Below are 20,221 nucleotides of genomic sequence, written 5' to 3'. Positions count from 1 at the left end.
TAGGCAAGCACCATGGTCTTGTAGCGGATGCGAGCTTCAACTGGAAGCCAGTGGAGAGAGCGGAGGAGCGGGGTGACGTGAGAGAACTTGGGAAGGTTGAACACCAGACGGGCTGCGGCGTTCTGGATGAGTTGTAGGGGTTTAATGGCACAGGCAGGGAGCCCAGCCAACAGCGAGTTGCAGTAATCCAGACGGGAGATGACAAGTGCCTGGATTAGGACCTGCGCCGCTTCCTGTGTGAGGCAGGGTCGTACTCTGCGAATGTTGTAGAGCATGAACCTACAGGAACGGGCCACCGCCTTGATGTTAGTTGAGAACGACAGGGTGTTGTCCAGGATCACGCCAAGGTTCTTAGCGCTCTGGGAGGAGGACACAATGGAGTTGTCAACCGTGATGGCGAGATCATGGAACGGGCAGTCCTTCCCCGGGAGGAAGAGCAGCTCCGTCTTGCCGAGGTTCAGCTTGAGGTGGTGATCCGTCATCCACACTGATATGTCTGCCAGACATGCAGAGATGCGATTCGCCACCTGGTTATCAGTAAATGTGATAAGTATTCAGACCCTTTACTCAGTACTTTGAAGCACCTTTTGGCAGTGATTACAGCTTGGCACACCTGTATTTGTTCTCTGCAGATGCTCTCAAGCTCTGTCAGGTTGGAAGGGGAGCGTCGCTGCTCAGCTATTTTCAGGTCTCCAGAGATGTTCGAGTCCAGGCTCTGGCTGGGCCAATCAAGGACATTCAGAGACTTGTCCCGAAGCCACTCCTGCGTTGTCTTGGCTGTGTGCTTAGGGTCGTTGTCCTGTTGGAAGGTGAACCTTCGCCTTGTGTGTTGGCCAAAGAGCTCAATCTTGGTTTTATCAGAGCAGAGAATTTTGTTTCTCATGGTCTAAGAGTCTTTAGGTGCCTTTTGGCAAATTCCAAGCGGGCTGTCGTGCCGTTTACTGAGGAGTGGCTTCTGTCTGGGCACTACCATAAAGGCCTGATTGGTGGAGTGCTGCGGAGGTGGTGGTCTTTCTGAAATGTTCTCCCATTTCCACAGAGGAACTCTGAAGCTCTATCAGAGTCACCATCGGGTTCTTGGTCACCTCCCTGACCAAGACCCTTCTCCCCCGATTGCTCAGATTGGCCGGGCGGCCAGCTTTAGGAAGAGTCCTGGTGGTTCTGAACTTCTTCCATTCAAGAATGATGGAGGCCACGGTGTTCTTGGGGACCTTCAATGCTGCAGACATTTTTTGGTACCCTTCCCCAGATCTGTGCCTCGACACAATCCTGTCTCGGAGCTCTACGGACAGTTCCTTCAACCTCATGGCTTGGTTTTTGCTCTGACATGCGCTGTCAACTGTGGGACGTCATATAGACAGGTATGTGTGTGCCTTTCCAAATCATGTCCAATCAATTGAATTTACCACAGGTGGACTCCAATCAAGTTGTAGAAACATCTCAAGGATGATCAGTGAAAACAGAATGCACCTGAGCTCAATTTCGAGTCTCATAGCAAATGGTCTGAATACTTATGTACATAAAATATTTCTGTTTTTAAATGTACAAAAATGTCTAAAAACCTGTTTTCGCTTTGTCATTATGGGGTATTGTTTGTAGTTTGAGGGGGAAAATATTTAATAATACATTTTAGAATAAGGCTGTAACGTAACAAATTGGAAAGAGAATGATGGGGACAGTGTTCTTATGCTTCCCTGTATTTTTTTTCTCTGTTATTGAGATGTCTCTCACTCTCTCTGTTATCCGGCAAGTCACTGTTTACTCTCACTCTGCGCGCATGCACATACACACCCCCTCACCAGGATTACCGTCATGATAATGTAGCACTGGACCGGCAGCATTTTAATTCACGGGCATTTGAGAAAGTTAGCGGACCCATATGCATTGGGGCTTCCACCCACGGTACTCAGAATGACAGAAAATCACATTTGGATGATGGTAATTCATCTTAACAGAACATGCAAGTCGAGAATGCAACGATGTGTGTCCTTACTGCGGACTTTGAAGATGCTAGAATAACTGTCCGCATTTTACATTTCGTCAGCCAACAAGATGAGTAACCGCAAAATCACTAGCCTATGCACAGTGGCGCTCGGTGCCATTTAAGATGAGGGAGGATGAGCAGGGCCTTATTTCTATTACAGGATATTGGATGACTGTGTAAATCATATTCCATTCACCCAGTTCAATGTAACATCCATAGGTTTAGGCTACTACATGATACGCAAATGTCCCCTATTCCCATCATGAGGTTGCTACAACCTAGCCAATGAATTAAAGTTTACAACGTAGGTGCACAGGTCAAGAAAATGTATTAGAGTAATCAAGGTGACACAGTATTACATTCAATACCGCCTAGCACACTATTGCCTGCATCTAGTTGATATAGGGTGTAATTATTAGTCCAACAGTTGCAAATGAGAGCTTCTATTGGACAAATTCAGGTACACTAGTGGACACCAGCTCGTTGGACATCTCATTACAAAATCATGGTTATTTTATTGAGTTCTCCCCTTTGCTGCTATATCAGCCTCTTCTGGGAAGTTTTCCACTAGATGTTGGAACATTGCTACGGGGACTTGCTTCCATTCAGCCACGAGCATTAGTGAGGTCGGGCACTGATGTTGGGCCTGGCTCGCAGTCGGCATTCCAATTCATCCCAAATGTGTTCAATTGAGTTGCGGTCAGTGCTCTGTGCAGGCCAGTCAAGTTGGACCTTGCTTTGTGCATGGGGGCATCGCTGAAACAGGAAAGGACCTTCCCCAAACTGTTGCCGCAAAGTTGGAAGCACAGAATCGTCTAGAATGTCATCGTATGCTGTAGCGATAAGATTTCGCTTCGCTGGAACTAAGGGGCCTAGCCTGAACCATGAAAAATAGCCCCAGGCCATTATTCCTCCTCCACCAAACTTTTAAAGTTGGCACTATGCATTCGAGCAGGTAGCGTTCTCCTGGCATCTGCCAAACCCAGATTTGTCTGCAGGGTGATCTTAGGCTTGTGTGCGGCTGCTCGGCCATGGAAACCCATTTCAGCTCCTGATGAACAGTTATTGTGCTGACATTGCTTCCAGAGGCAGTTTGGAACTCGGTACTGAGTATTGCAACCGAGGACGCATGATTTTTACGCGCTTCAGCACTCGGCGGTCCCATTCTGTGAGCTTCTGTGGCCTACCACTTCGCGGCTAAGCCGTTGTTACTTTTAGACGTTTCCACTTCACAATAACAGCACTTACAGTTGACCGGGGCAGCTCTAGTTGTTGGAAAGGCGGCATCCTATGACGGTGGCGATTGCATGGCTGTGTGCTCTATTTTTATACACCTGTCAGCGGCAGGTGTGACTGATATAGCCAAAAGGCTAGGGGAAGCTAATAATCCTCTGTGGTAAAATCATGCTTTAGTAGCATATTTTGAATGGTTTTATGTATTTGTAGACAGGAGTAGGCTAATTAGGCTAAATCATTTTGGCAATTTAATTCAATTTACTTATGGAAAGCTTAGCTTTCCCTAGCCTTATGGATGTGCCGCCTATGTCAATCTACTATCCCCCATTGTAGAAATGTTGACCTTCTATTGGTCAGCGGGTCAAGGAAAAAATATCCCAAACAGACTCTGGGACAGTTGTGGGACGATAGATCCCAAATTCATACAACCAGTAGGCTACATAAAAACACATTAAAAAGCTATGAATCTGATGCAACAGATCAGAATGTTTAGCTTAATGTTAATAAACTATTTGTTAACATTATTAGGCAGTATGCTACGCGTTAATGTGCCTTTTGGCTACTGGACACTGAAGGAAAGTTGATAACCAATAGAAGCTGAGAGAGAGAGGCTACTGGTTTCAATGGCATATGGAAGTCTTTATAAAAGAATTGCCTCCATGGATATGGTCAGACTTTGCCTAGGCTACTTTGAAGCAACGTAAAACATGCCTCATAATGTGTAGTAAAACATTCAGGTTTCAAACAATTAAGTAGCTATGGTATATGTTTTCAAAATTCATACTGCCTCCAGCTCAATGCAAATTGGTGTGTGACGTACTGAAGAAGCCTTCCTTCCATTGCCTATACATTTGAATGGCGAATGGGAAGCGCGCTTCATTTAGGCTACCAGTTGAGAAATAGGCCTAGAAATCGTAGCTCTTTTTTAATCGTGGCCGTCCAAACTTTTTTTAACACGCGATTGCATTTCGAATTGTTGCGCAGTGATTGGGCTTATAAAAGCGCTGTCTGACAGATTGTCAACTCAAAGGCTCTGGATCTGTATGCTGTGCGTTTGTGATAGATACGATACATAACGAATATATACATTTGAATGACGAATGGGAAGCGCGCTTCAATTACCAGTTGAGAAATTAAAATTTGAGCCCCTTAAAAAAAAAATAGTGGCCAGAAAAACTATTTTTAACACACGGTTGAATTAAGATTTTCTGCGCACTGATTTGGCTTCTCCCCAGACAAATTTAATGTTTTTCTAATTAATTTTTAACAGCCAGCATCCGGCTAATGGAAACCCTAACACACAAACACGCGCATGCTCTTATTGTACAAATTGCACACACAAACAGACAGATGTTGTTTTGACAAGCCCTCTGTGTGTATCTGTATGAAATCTTATGAGGTGACATTTAGACCGTTTAAAGCCCTCACACTGATCTCCTGACTACTAGTCAAAAGCAAGAGAATCCCCTCTGTGCGCTTCGGTCTCACTGATTCTGTTTCGCTGATGGTGACTTTACCTTCTGTATACGGGAGGTGTGTGTGCATGTTTTTTCTGTTTTTCTTTGAGCCTTGACATGCCTAAGGAACAGCACTAATCCCTTTTCACAGCATTAAAGTGATAGACAGAGCAAATTAGTGGGATTTTGTGTTTTGCATTCAGCGTGTGTTTTCACAGAAGGCTCATTACACAGATTGCTAGGGCTTGAAGGCAAAAATGCACGAGGACAAGCACTAGCTAGTTAGCTAGTTGCTAGAACAGGAATGGACAAGCTCTGTTTTTCTAAGCCAGAGTGTCTGCTGGTGTTTCTTTTTCAAACCAGCATCTGATTTAGACCTGGGAATTTTGTCTGTGTGTCCAGACTGTGCTCTGATGTGACGGCTCTCTGTGAATATTTCATACCCGGGCCTAAATATTGATGGAGCTTCTGACGACAGCTCTCGCTCTTTCTCTCGCTCCTTTGATGGCTATTTAGAAATGAACAGGAACCTCTACAGATGTGTTTCTAGGGACTTTTCATAATAAGTAGATAATAGAAGTGTCTCAAACTGTTTCCCCTCCACAAACCAAACAGGTCTTTTGCCTGTGGGAGGTGTGTGTGTGTGTGTGTGTGTGTGTGTGAGAAAGATTTACATGTAAGCTGAGCCTCGTCAAGCAGGTTTCCCCCGACCTCAACTGTAGCGTGGGAAACTGGAGCTGTGCCTGTTGGTTTGTGTGTATTTAGCGATCAGTCTCTCTCTCCCTCCCTTTTCACCTCTCTTCCGCCATCCCTCCCTATCCCCCTCTCCTCCCTCAGCCCTTCCACCCCATGGTGAACCTGCAGTGTTCGGAGGACCTTAGGATGTTCCTGTGTGCCCTCTACGCTCCAGTCTGTATGGAGTATGGCCGCGTGTCCATGCCCTGCCGAGCCCTGTGCCACCGCGCCAAGAGGGACTGCCACAAACTCATGGAGATGTTCGGTGTGACCTGGCCAGACGAGATAGAGTGTAGCAGGTACTGTTTGGGACCGTCCCTAGGTTGACCTTACAATAAAGAATGCAGACCAAAGAATTAACTCTTAAGAGGATCTCTGCCTTTTGATTGACCATTAAGCGCTCACCCTGACCCTACCATAACCATTACCTACTCGCTCAACCATATCCTATAAAAGGAAAGTAAAACGGACTGTTCAGAGACCCTCACTGACCAGGGACACCACAATTACTTACCACCACAACCCAACCACATTTTGTTCATCTTGGCTCTCCCTCCCTCCCTCGCTCCCCCCCAGGTTCCCAGACTGTGATGAGCCCTACCCCCGTGCTGTGGACCTGCAGACAGGCGTGGACCCCACAGACATCTCTCCCATGTCCATCCAGAGGGACTACGGCTTCTGGTGCCCCCGCGAGCTCAAGATGGAGCCTGACCTGGGCTACTCGTTCCTGGGCACGCGCGACTGCTCGGCCCCCTGCCCCAACATGTACTTCCAGCGCCCGGAGCTCACCTTTGCCCGCTACTTCATCGGCGTGGTGTCTATCGTGTGTCTTTCGGCAACGCTCTTCACCTTCCTCACGTTCCTCATCGACGTCACGAGGTTCCGCTACCCTGAGCGGCCAATCATCTTCTACGCCGTCTGCTACATGATGGTGTCACTGGTGTTCTTTCTGGGCTTCCTATTGGAGGACAGGGTGGCGTGCAATGCGGCGAACCCCGCCCAGTACCGGGCGGCCACCGTCACACAGGGCTCACACAACAAGGTAGGTGACCCATCCATCTGCTCAGTGATTGATTAAATAATACATTATTTTCTCTGATGTTCATGGCTACTACTGTACATCAAAAAAGGCAGAAATTATGTTCCCGGTACACATGTAAAACATTCTTCAGTCTTCTTCTCTCTAAGCCCTGTTCTCGTCTCCCTTTCCCCCCTCCTCTCTTCTCCCTCTCTCCACTCCTCTTTTCCTCTCTTCTCTTTCTCCTCTCTTTTCTTTTCTCTCCTCTCTTCTCCGCCTCTCTTCTCTTTTTCCTCATCTCTCTCTTCTCCGCTCTCCTCTTTCTCTCTCTCTCTCCTCCAGGTGTGCTCTCTGTTCTTTATGGTGCTGTATTTCTTCACCATGGCTGGCAGTGTGTGGTGGGTCATCCTCACCATCACCTGGTTCCTGGCGGCCGTTCCCAAATGGGGCAGTGAGGCAATCGAGAAGAAGGCCCTGCTCTTCCACACCTGCGCTTGGGGCCTGCCCGGCTGCCTCACCGTGGCCCTGCTGGCCCTCAACAAGATTGAGGGCGATGGTGTGAGTGGGGTGTGCTTCGTAGGCCTCTATGACGTCACGGCGCTGCGCTGGTTCCTGCTAGCACCGCTCTGCCTCAACGTGGCGGTGAGCGTTCATTCAACTAGCTCCTTAACTGACTAAACAAAGGATAAATAAATGCAATGTGAATATCTGAAGATGGTTCCTTCAACCAATAAGCCATGCTCTAATCTAAACTAGTCCCTGTCTATCTGCCTCTAGGTGGGTGTATCTCTGTTACTGGTGGGCATCGTGGCGCTGAACCGTGTGCGTATGGAGATCCCTCTGGAGAAGGAGAACCAGGACAAGCTGGTGAAGTTTATGATCCGTATCGGGGTTTTCTCTGTGCTCTACCTGGTACCTCTGCTCACGGTGATAGCCTGCTACCTGTATGAACACAGCAACAGGGCTGTCTGGGAGACCACCTGGGTCCAGGAGCGCTGCAGAGACTACCACATACCCTGTCCCTACCAGGTAGGTGTAGCTGTGTGTGTGTGTGTGCCTGTACTCACACTCCTCGCTCGCTCGCGCTCTCTCTCTCGCGCGCACTCTCTCTCGTCCCCCCTAGTTTACAGCTCCTATTACGAGTTCCTCTCTGCTTCCCAAGTTCTGTAACGCACACACATTGTAACTTTACTCTGCCTAACTCAACTTCACAGTATAAAGTTTCCTCCTCTGACTCCCAACCTTTCTGTGCTTCCTCTTAATTAGTAAGCACTTGCAGTTAGGATGACCACATGTCCGGGATTGTGCGGGACAGTCACACATTTTGGCCCTTTTGTCCCGCTTCCTGCAACCAAACAATCATTTTATCAACAAATTAAAACACCAATAATTTAGAAAAAAAATCTATTTGTGCCGTATTTCAGTCAGACTTCACATTCACTAGCTAGATTTCCATCCAATTGGCGACAGATTTATGAGAATATTCTAGAATCCACCAAACTGACTTGTTACAGATAAAAATCAGTGCATGATGTCGTAGTACACACAAAATACTTTTTTGCTTAAGTTTTCATCTTCCGAATAAAAAAATAAAAAATATCTTTCCATTGCATTTTTAACTCTACCGACAGTTTTGTCACGAAAACCTTTGCGTTAAATAGCAAACGTGCTTACTCTTGGCACGTGCGCTCTAGCCAACAGCTCTCTGATAGTGCAGTTAAACTAGTCTATATGAGATTATTATGGATAAGGGTGAGAATATTTGTATTTGTCAAATGGCAGTCAAGCATCGATCATCATGTCACCAGAATAAGACCCTCTATTTATTGGAAAGTAGCATCAAGAAGATCATCACGGTGCACTTTCACCACCCTGTGAAGTTCATCCTAAATTATTTCATCTGTAGCCAAGTAAGTCGTAGTGGGAGGACCACACACCATATCATCGCTTGACTTTACTTCGATATGATGGTTATTATATCGATATTTGCGCATAAAGGCGCTTCCACCGCCATTTCTCTCATAATGAATTTCTCCCACATAAAAAGATCCCACTATGTCAAACGAACACGTCTGCCAGCGTTTATAAAATTGTACCGAATCTTCCTGATTCCATCACACCTGTTGTGATTTATTTTTATACGGTATGACTTTATTCGCAAAAAAACTGTGGATGGAAACGTGGTTACTGATGAGAATTGCGATTCCAACCGGTCTATTCTACATTGCCCTCATCACAAGATCAAAAGGATGTGGAACTGGTGATCAAACACTTCTCCAATCGTTGATGAGCTCTTATATTCTGCGCAGCCCAAGATGAGACGTAGGCCAATCATATTTGTTAAATCCTTTCGGGCTAAATTCCAGCTAAACTTGAAAAGGACGGTTAACTACTTACAAAAAGTGTGCTTCAAACAAAGAGCTACAAAAGTAAGTAAATAGCTGTATTAGACTGAAAGGCTCTCTGTGCTTTATTAGTAACTCATTCAACATATTTTCTACTACTTCACTCAATCCCGTTTAAAATCTCCCGTCCTAACTGTTTTACATTCCCTGAGACCAACCAGAAATGTTTCCTTGGCCAAATATTCCCAGATTTTCATAAAACAGCCACACATTTTGTGCAAGGTAAAAGTGTAGGCTAGGTGCGCTTCAATTTGCTCGCTTGGTGCTTGCTTTTTGTTTGTGTGTGTGGGGGGGGTGCTGCCAATTGTTTTTATTCATGTAGGCTACACTGTCTCGCGAATGTCCTGCAAAATCATTCCATTGTCCCGCATTTTAGTGTTTTAAATGTGGTCACCCTATCTGCAGTGTGTGTAGGTTGTTGAGAGTGAGCTGGGGGAAGGGAAAGAGGAATGATTGCTTCCTTCTCTCTCTTTCTCTCTCTGAGGGCTTGTTCAGTCACGCTTAGCTGGCCGTATTGTGCGATGCCTCTGTAATGGTTGTGGGAAGAGAGGGAGGGGGGGGAGGAAGAGGGGAGGATGAGGTTGTTTTATGTCATCGGGCACTAAATGAATAACAAAATGTAACACTTGTGCTCACTCACACTGTCTCTATTGGACACACACCGACCGCACACAGATTACCAGTTGGTGAAAGCCTTTCATCTTCCCGGCCGATATCAGTTGAAAGTGGATGTGTATCTGCCTCTGCAATAGAGAGGTTACGTTATTAAAAATGTTGTGAAGAATAGACATTACAGCTGCAATAGTACTAATAATAATGTTTGTCTCTGTCTCTTTGTTTCTGTCTTTCACTCTCAATTCAATTTCAAATGCTTTATTGGCATGACGTAACAATGTGCATATTGCCAAGGCATACATACTGCCAGGAAAATTGTCAGGAAAAGCATATCTTTGTCTTTCTTTTTATATTTATATATATATATTAGTATGAAGTTGAATTGATTAAAGTAATGTGATGTGGGAGCTCTGCTCGAGAGTGAATGCGCTGGTGTGTGTGTGGAATATAGGGTACGAGCAGGTGCTGGTGCTTAGATTTGTCTGCTGTATGAGGGTGTGTGTATGGCCTCCCCATGCAGAGACCCCCTCTGTATCGCATAGTCGCTCTGGAATTCCAATTTTGCTCCATGTCACCTGATCGCGCCCAAGGAGGTCCCTGCGTCTGTGTGTGCAGTCAGTGTCTTTGTGTGTGTGTGGCACATTTTGATCAGTGATGCTATTTATCGCCACAAGAGGGAGTTGTGTTTTTAGACGACAGGTAGCAACCCTGTCTGTCTCTCTTTCTCTCTCTCTTTCTTTTACACACACACACTGGGTTGGCATGTGCAGTGAGCAGAAGGGAGGATTGTCTTTGGGCAGTGAGCTGTGCATTCGCTCTCTGTTAGGTTGAGTAGTTGTTTTGATCTGCCAGTGTTTCTGATCACACACACACACACACACACACACACACACACACTGGCCGTGTTCGAATACCCGTACTTGCGTTCTAAATAGTAGGCATTTTGGGTATGCGAGAAAAGTATGTTTTATAGTATGTGCAATATTGAAAATGTAGTATGCTTTAAATGCCAGGATGTCAAACTCATGTTGGCATTTCATCCATAGAGCTATTAAGGATGAGAATCAGCCGAGGGGACGCGCTGTACCAAAATGAACCCATGGCGGGAATCAACGCAATTGTGTTTTAGATGAGGCAATCTCAGTAGGATGACCCTAATATGTTGTTTTTAAAAAACAGTATGTCGTATGCTTAGTACAAGCTATGTACCCCCCCCCTCTGTCTAGGTTGAGCAGACCAGTCACCCAGATCTGACCCTGTTCCTCATTAAGTACATGATGATGCTGGTGGTGGGGATTCCCTCGGTCTTCTGGGTGGGCAGCAAGAAGACCTGCTTCGAATGGGCCAGCTTCCTACAAGGACGCAGACGCAAAGAGTAAGCAGAGAGAGTGTTTGTGTGTGTGTGTCTGAAATTATGATGCCACGAGCAGCACCTCAGATATTGCGATGAGCGAAGTTTAGCCTCTCGCGTCAACGCTCTTAGTTGTTGTGGAAATTGACCCACTATGCTGTTTACTTTGTGCACCTACGTCATATCGCTGGTCCTACCTTAAATGTGTGTATTTCTAATTTCAAGCCAAGGTAAGTTGGCTACTTAGTAGTGTAGAACCACTCGCTAGAAAATATAAAAATGAACATTTTGAGCAACGTGGATGTGAAAATGTAATTTGGTATAAATTGCATAGGCTTAAAAGCCTTATCATTTCATCCTAGCACAAACACACGCACACACTTCCCATAACCCGGTCTCCATGGTGATTAGGTTATTTTCTGCACCTGTTCTCCCACCCTCAATTACAGAACAGTAACCCCTTCCTCCTCCTCTGCTCGCCCCAACCCTCTCTCCTTCCGTCATCTCTCCATCTCTTCTCTGCGTCTCTCCCACCCGTCTGCCTTCCCTCTTTCCCTGCCATCCTCCTTGTGTCCCTCACTTTCTCTCCCCACTCTCTACCATCCCTCCTCTTCTGCCTTGCCCCTCCCCCTCCACTCACTCCATGTCCTCCGATGCCTCACCCCTCTCACTCACCAACTCCTCTCTCCCTGCACACCTCCCTCCCCCTCTTCCTCACCCCTCCCTTCTGCAGTAGTGGGGTGAATGAGAGCAGACGGGTGCTCCAGGAGCCAGACTTTGCCCAATCTCTACTGAGAGACCCCCACACCCCCATCATCAGGAAATCACGGGGAACCTCCACCCAGGTAAGACTGGCACCATGACCTTGTCACCTCACATGTTCCTAACCGTAATAATAATGTAATATAATATCACCCTAACTAACTCCTGTTTTTAATTCCTAATCCCCCCCTCCCCTCCCTCCAGGGCACCTCCACCCACGCCTCTTCCACTCACCTGGCCATTCTGGAAGAGCCTGATGACCCTAGACACGCCCCCGACAACCGTGGACCAATCCACTCTCTGGGCCACGCCTCCTCCACCCGCAGCAAGGCTGGCAGCGTGCACAGCAAGACCAGTTACCATGGCAGCCTGCATCGCTCCCGAGACGGACGGTAGGAGAGGGAGAAAAGAAGGGAGGGTTGGCTATAGATGCCACCGTATATATGAGCAGTTTTTACAGTCAAAAATGATTACGTGAGAGAACTGGAATCAGGCTTCCCTGTTTTAGATATGGCACCTCAAGAGATCCTCGTTATATAACTGAGATAAAAGTTCCTGGCTGTATAAGACTTCATCAGTTTAGAGAGCATAGCTGACATACCTGCTGGTGTGGGTGCTGTACATAAGGTGCTGAGCTACTGAACTAACCTCTCCTTCCCCTATCTTTCCTCGACCCCCAGCTACACCCCCTGTAGTTACAGAGGCGGCGAGGAGCAAACAATACCCCCCCACAGCAGCATGCCTCACCTCGACCATCCGCTGTCCACTCATAGCAGCCTCCACCGACTGGAATCCCAATCACGGCACAGTAGCCAGCGTGATCTCGCCGTTGCCTCACCCACCCATATCACCCACGGGACGAGCGGTGGCTGCGTCGCTAATGATGACGATGGAGCAAGCGCCTGAACGGAATCAGGAAATGTCATCACCGCGGAACAGGAAGTTGTGAGTTGTTGACCCGCTCCCCACCTTTGACAGACACATAGGTTTCTCCCGTTCAGGAGGAGGGGGTGTGAGGGGGTGTGGCCTTCAGTTTGACTGACAGATGGATCACTCCTGGACAGCCTTTAACTGAGGTTGCTAACTAGCGAGATGCTAATTGCTAACCCTCAGTCAAGCAGTTGGCATTGGACTGGGCTCCCGACGGAAAGACTGGTTACAGAGAGCCAGCCCACTATGGATGACGTGGGTTGTGTACAGGGGTTGCAACCAAATTATTTTCATTCCATTTAACTGTTCCAACCAGCAAAATAAAGTTATGAACCGGTTCGAATCCCAAAAAAAGTATGTTTTATATAGGTCCTTTCTGTTCCTTTTTTAAACCTCAGAATTTTAGATTATTTTTTACATTTAGCTCGACATTAACTGACTTCACCAATGAATGGAGCAGCTTGCTATGGAGTGGGCATGCTATGTATATGCATTGGACAGACAAGTGTTGTGTAGTGTACGAGATGCGACTGAAATTTTGCAGGTGAGAAGAGCGCTGGGCATGAAGAGCTGGGCATCTTGAATTAGACCCACAGAATTATACCTACAGAGGAGCGGCTTCTATGAAGGAACTTTGACTGTCTTTGAACTTCAAAGAGTTGGCTTGACTAACGTTGAACCAGAGCTAGCCCTTGATCATGACTCATTTACATTACATTACACATAATTCCACCTAGACTAGCTAGCTAGCGAACAAGCTTGTGTGTGCAGAGCGGCACCAGAAATACATTTTTTTTTAAATGCTTTTTGTAGTTGATAAATCCAATGTAAAACCTGATAACTATCCTTAACTACCATTGAACAAGTTAATCCATTGTTCTCTAAGAAAAATGTCTGAATCATTTTCATCTGGCAGGCAGGCAGACACTGGAATGCGTTTCTGAGTGACAAAGCAAGGGCTTTGCATAGGTGCTTTGTTGCATTTTTTTGTGGGACTGGAGGGAAAAAAATGCCCGGAAAGTAAAAGAACATTATTAACCAGTTCCCATTCTTTTAAAATAACGGTCCTAATCCGGAACAGTATAGATCACTTTCGTTCTCGGTTCTGTTCCCTGAACTGGTTCCAACCCCTGGTTGTGTGTATGTGTGTGTACTCTGATACACACAAAGCGATTAGGAGATGAGCTGTCAATGTCTGTGTTACGGTGCTCTTGTGCTGCGGCTGTGAAACTACTATTATTTTTCTATACTGTGAAGATTGGCTGTGAATAGTGCTGAAAAGATGAGCTACTAGTATTTGTGTGCTTGCGTGTGTACATGCAGTGCTGTACATTAAACCGCGTTATACTCCCACCAGGTGGAGAAAAAGTAGAGAAGCGTATAAGAGATGAAGCGAAGGAAGCTAGGGGAGAAAGTGTGGCTTTGAAGCAACCCTTAGGCACTCCTGTTGATTTAATATGGTCATTCCTTCACCTTGCCTGCCGATGGGCTCGGTGGAATTCATACCATATTGCTGCTGGAGTTCTTTGGGAATAGTTTCAATTTGGCATTCAGAAAGCTACGGAAGAATGATCGAAAGGGAAGAAGAGGGAGGGAGGGCGCTCAGTTTGCTGCTGCTCCAGAGCTTAGCAGAGGAATGTGGGGGGACTTATTAAGGGGGGTGGGATTTGGGGGGAGGGGGGGTGTACATAAAGTCTTTATTACTGACAAGAGAGCGCTGTGTGAAACGACAGAGGGCATGTTCCCCCAACACTGGAATAAAGGACTACTAGAAGCATACACCGGAGAGGGGGAGAAAGAAAAATGTATTATAAGGGAAAGATGAAGCTTTGATCCTGTTTCTCTTTCTTGCGTTCTATCTTTTTTTTTCGTATCTGTCTCTCACTAATGCACATACAACTGCAGTAGTGCGCCCCATCATGGCCTTAGTGTTCTCATCACCATGAGGGACTTTTCTCACAACCCCTTAAAATCTCTCAGCCTACCTCACCTCTACCCCCAGCCTTACCTGTGAACACCACACACATACACACACACCACAATGTACAATAAACCCACCCTTGCCTCTAACCCAGCCTACCTCATCAGTCCAGAGGTACCTTCAACCATGCCTGCCTCTCCCCAGTGACCTGATTGCTGCTTCTGCTATTGTGTCTTAATATTTCACTGCTGCTCGTGTGTGTGTGTGTGTGTGTGTGTGTGCGTGCGTGTGTGTGCGTGCGTGTGTGTCTGTGTGCCTATGTGTGTGCGTGTGTCCGGAAACTGTCTCCTGACTTCTACTTTGGTGTTTTTCCACCTGATGCCTAATACTTTACCCATGGTGCTTCACCACACCGAATTGCTCATCAAGGACGTGTCCACTGGGCGCCTCAAGATACATGTGCTTCTGCCTGTCTGTCTTTCTTTCTGTCGTGTGTTGTTGAGCAAAGTAACATATTTTGGCATGTCTATCAGGGATTGGTTTTGTCAATTGCATTGTAAACAATTACATTATGCAGTTCCCATGTTTCCAGTACCATGTAAAAATGTAGGCTTACAGTAAAAAATGTGACTGCTTATGTGTGTAAATGTGGACTGAAGTGCTCTGCGTGTGGATTCAGACACTCAAATTCCCTTCTGTGCCTGCTTGTTTGACTGACTGTGCTTCAGTTGCCTCCTCACTCTCACTCACCTTCAGTCGCCTAAGCTCTTTCCTTAACCCTGGTCCTGGAGTGACCAGGTGTTGCAGGGTTTAGTTCCAACCAGGCACCATATCTCTTATCACCTCTCCAATTGAGTTAATTGATCAATATCTGATTGGCTATATTTCACCTTCATGTCTTCTAGGTCTGAAGCAAAAAAAAGTCAACTCAAAAACCTGCAGCATTCCAAGACCTGGGTTTTCTACCCCCACACTAGGGGATTGGAACGATAGCTTACTCTGTATTCGGGATGAGAGACATGTTGTACCTAGTTCCGCTTGCTCTCTGTACATATCACAGCTTTTCTATAAGAGAAGAAAATAAAAGATAGAGCACTTTAACTGTGGTTAGCTCTGTCTGAATGTGTATAGATGTCAAGTACAGTTATAGAGTTATGCAAGAATTGAAATAAAGCTTTTTGTATGAAATTGTGTTTGGGATCATTGGTTGGGGTGTGTCTGGGCAGAGATACTGTGGATATAATGATGAGATGCTTGTCTCTGCCCTAACAATGGGATATTTCGTGGTCCACAGAGCGGAACGGGGGTCTGTCAAGCTCCCGCTTATTCATCTCTTTGGATTTGGTGAATACATCTTGTAATTTTTGTCTGTGTGGGTGGACCAAACTGAATTGGTCCACCCACACAGACAGCGTTGTGAAGAAGGCGCAGCAGCGCCTCTTCAACCTCAGGAGGCTGAAGAAATTCGGCTTGTCACCAAAAGCACTCACAAACTTCTACAGATGCACAATCGAGAGCATCCTGTCGGGCTGTATCACCGCCTGGTACGGCAACTGCTCCGCCCACAACCGTAAGGCTCTCCAGAGGGTAGTGAGGTCTGCACAACGCATCACTGGGGGCAAACTACCTGCCCTCCAGGACACTTACACCACCTGATGTCACAGGAAGGCCATAAAGATCATCAAGGACAACAACCACCCGAGCCACTGCCTGTTCACCCCGCTATCATCCAGAAGGCGAGGTCAGTACAGGTGCATCAAAGCAGGGACCGAGAGATAGAAGCTGTTTTTCAATCTCAAGGACATCAGACTGTTAAACAGCCACCACTAACATTTAGTGGCTGTTGCCAACAAACTGACTCAACTCCAGCAACTTTAATAATGGGAATTGATGGAAATTTATGTAAAAATTAATCACTAGCCACTTTAAACAATGCCACTTAATATAATGTTTACATACCCTACATTACTCATCTCATATGTATATACTGTACTCGATAACATCTACTGCATCTTGCCTATGCCGTTCTGTACCATCACTCATTCATATATCTTTATGTACATATTCTTTATCCCTTTACACTTGAGTGTATAAGGTAGTAGTTGTGGAATTGTTGGGTTAGATTACTCGTTGCTTATTACTGCATTGTCGGAACTAGAAGCACAAGCATTTCGCTACACTCGCATTAACATCTGCTAACCATGTGTATGGTACCCCGCAAGACATGCCACCAGAAGTCTCTTCACAGTCCCAAAATCCAGAACAAACTATTGGTGGTGCACATTACTACATAGAGCCATGACTACATGGAACTCCATTCCTCATCAAGTCTCTCATGCAAGCAGTAAATTTATATCAAAATAATATGAATAATAATAAATGCACCTCATGGAACAGCGGGGACTGTGAAGACACACACACCCACATTATTACATACACACATGGATTTTGTGTTGTGGATATGTGATAGTATTATTATACCTTTATTTCAACAAGGAACACAGACTGAGACCAAGGTCTCTTTTACAGCTGGGCCCTGCGTATACATGTTTACACATACAGTTTAGGTACAATGATTAAGAAACTACACAAGACAAACAAAACGATCACTGATGACACAAAAAATACTGCAACAGATTACACATAGGTTATTCCCCTAACAGCACAAGAACTTGCATTACCCGAAACAGTTACAAGCAATACAAAAATAAAAATCCTCCAATAAATATTTAAAATGGGCAAGGGGACAAGAGTCTCAAGTTTAAATTTAGTCTGCAGGCTATTCCGTAGGCAAGGAGCGTAACAGGAAAAGGCAGCCATACCCAACTCTGTGGAAATCGCATGGGCCTCAAGTGTAATCCATGCTTGAGACCTGGTTTTAGGAATTATAATATTGATGAGTGATGATAAATAAGAAGGTAGTTTATTCGGAAGTGCTTTATAGACAAACACGAGAGCATGTTGTTCTCGTCTCACGGACAGCGAAGTCCAACCTACATTTTGATATAAATTCTGTAGCTAGCACCCGTAATAAACCTAAGTGCGCAATGATAAGTAGCATCCAGCGATTTAAGTGTTGATGCTGAAGTATGCATGTAAAAAATATCCCCATAATCTATAACATACATAAAAGTAGCGTGCACAATTTGTCTTCTATTTGTAGAGGACAAACATGTCCTGTTTCTATAGAGGAAGCCTAGCTTGATTTTTACATTAGCGCGTACCCGCTAACTGGCTAGCCATTTCACATCCGTTACAAGAGCATGCACCTGAGAGCACGCACTTAATGTGTTGTGAAATGTATTTTAATGTTGTTAAAATAGTTTTTCTCAATCAACCATCCACACTTCAGTCCAGTAGGTGGCGGTAATGCATCACAAGCCATGCCAATCGACATGATTCTCCCCAGAAGAAAAATAAGGTTCGGAGCATGCGCAGAATGCTTTTCATTTCGTGGCCTAGCCAGAGCGTTCATAGAGATAGTATACCTCAGTGAGCCAGAGAGGTTTCAAACTTTAATTTGCATAGTATTACGCACCTAATAACATAACTAGCTACAAACGTGAAACGACCATTAAAAAAAGAAGAAGAGGGATACAGCTAATTCAATAACATGGTAAGCAAACAGAATATTTAGTCCGTTTTGTGCCAACACAGCAACAGTTTCCGTTCGTCTTTGCAAGATCATGGTTCGCTTACGTTAGCTAGCTTCAGCAAGAGATTATGGCTACGTTTAGTTAACGTTAGTTCATATAGCTACAGTAATGCGTCTTCCTCCGCTTTAAAGAGCGACTGCCCCTAAAAGCTCATTTTCGTTTTGAAAATGGCCTATGACATAGGCTATGTGCCATCGATATGAGTCAAACATTCATTCTAGCGTCAAAATTGACTAAGTGTATAATTTTGGTAATAAAGTCAGTCGTTCAAAACGGAGATTTGCGAGATGATAGGAAACAATGGTATGTCACGGAATGAAGGGTATGCAACAGTTGTCCTTGGGTTGGCCAATAGAGGCTGTAACACTGAGCTAGATGCTACATCCAGTAACGTTACAGCATTCAGCTCAGAGTTAAATGCTGCATAGTATCTGGCTCAGATGCCATGTTCAAGACAACTGGAAACTCGGAAAAATACGAGGTCAAATCATAACCGTTAGGTCGGAAAGTAGGAGTTCAAGGAAGAGGCCCAAATTGGATAACCGTTCAAATAGATTTTTCCCATTCGGTGCTAGTTTTTTTTACCCCCAAGTTACCAGTTCGGAACGCTCTGGTGTCGGGAGTTTTCTGAGTTCGCAGTTGTTTTGAACGCAGCATGAGTTACAACATCTTGCATAACATCCGGCTCAGAGTTACATTCAGCATCGGCTCAGAGTTATATCCAGCATCCGTAGGGTGACCACATTTTAAAATAGAGAATGCAAGACAAAAGGATGATTTTGCAGGACAGTTAAATGTCCATCTAATTGGCGCCAGATTTTACTGCGAATATTCTAAAACCCGCATAAAAACAATATGCGCGTTTACCTACCAGAGATGTTTCCATAAAATTTACTTTTTGCGCATAAAGGTCTGTCCGTGATTTTTAAAATTGAACCTTTATTTAACTAGACAAGTCAGTTAAGAACAAATTCTTATTTATAATGACGGCCTACCAAAAGGCAAATGACCTCCTGCGGGGATGGCGTCTGGGATTAAAAATATAGGACAAAACACACATCGCGACGAGAGACAACCCTACATAAAGAGACCTAAGATGACAACATAGCATGGCAGCAACACATGACAACACAGCATGGTAGCAACACAACATGACAACATGGCAGCAGCACAAAACAGGGTACAAACATTGTTGGGCACAGACAACAGCACAAAAGGCAAGAAGGTAGGGACAACAATACATCACACAGAGCAGCCACAACTTTCAGTAAGAGTGTCTATGATTGAGTCTTTGAATGAAGAGATTGAGATAAAACTGTCCAGTTTGAGTGTTTGTTGCAGCTCGTTCCAGTCGCTAGCTGCAGCGAACTGAAAAGACGAGCGACCCAGGGATGTGTGTGCTTTGGGGACCTTTTAACAGAATGTGACTGGCAGAACGGGTGTTGTATGTGGAGGATGAGGGCTGCATTAGATCTCTCAGATAGGGGGGAGTGAGGCCTAAGAGGGTTTTATATATAAGCATCAACCAGTGGGTCTTGCGACGGGTATTCGGAGATGACCAGTTTACAGAAGAGTATAGAGTGCAGTGATGTGTCCTATAAGGAGCATTGGTGGCAAATCTGATGGCCGAATGGTAAAGAACATCTAGCTGCTCGAGAGCACCCTTACCTGCAGATCTATAAATTACGTCTCCATAATCTAGCATGGGTAGGATGGTCATCTGAATCAGTTAGTTTGGCAGCAGGGGTGAAAGAGGAGCGATTACGATAGAGGAAACCAAGTCTAGGTTTAACTTTAGCCTGCAGCTTTGATATGTGCTGAGAGAAGGACAGTGTACCGTCTAGCCATACTCCCAACTACTTGTATATGAGGTGACTACCTCAAGCTTTAAACCCTCAGAGGTAGTAATAACACCTGTGGGGAGAGGGATATTCTTCTTACCAAACCACAAAAAACATTTGTTTTGGAGGTGTTCATGATGACGTAGTGTACATAAAAATAACTTTTGTGGTTACAATAGAAAATACAAGTTAATGGGTTTTCATTACATTGTCAACTCTACTTATATAGCGAATCCTTCTCACTTGAACAGTAAGGTGGCGGTGCGGTCCTTCGTGGGCAAATTTTGCCATCAAAGTCTGGCATTCTCTG

At 45.3% G+C, this 20,221-nt stretch overlaps 1 protein-coding gene across 1 annotated transcript; it reads left to right on the top strand.

Annotated features, from left to right (window-relative positions):
* The first annotated feature begins 5,525 nt into the window (after positions 1-5,525).
* Positions 5,526-14,065, top strand: LOC120023851 (frizzled-3-like). The gene is made up of 8 exons (XM_038967966.1): positions 5,526-5,711; positions 5,989-6,454; positions 6,773-7,072; positions 7,208-7,459; positions 10,677-10,825; positions 11,535-11,646; positions 11,768-11,955; positions 12,244-14,065. Exons 1-8 carry the CDS (start codon positions 5,527-5,529, stop codon positions 12,467-12,469), a joined length of 1,878 nt encoding a protein of 625 aa, XP_038823894.1. The 5' UTR covers position 5,526; the 3' UTR covers positions 12,470-14,065.
* Positions 14,066-20,221: the final 6,156 nt, after the last annotated feature.

Source organism: Salvelinus namaycush, chromosome 28 (assembly GCF_016432855.1).
Source record: "Salvelinus namaycush isolate Seneca chromosome 28, SaNama_1.0, whole genome shotgun sequence".
Classification (NCBI taxonomy): domain Eukaryota; kingdom Metazoa; phylum Chordata; class Actinopteri; order Salmoniformes; family Salmonidae; genus Salvelinus; species Salvelinus namaycush.
The sequence above is the reverse complement of the archived record's forward strand: the minus strand, read 5'-3'. Positions and strand labels throughout refer to the sequence as shown.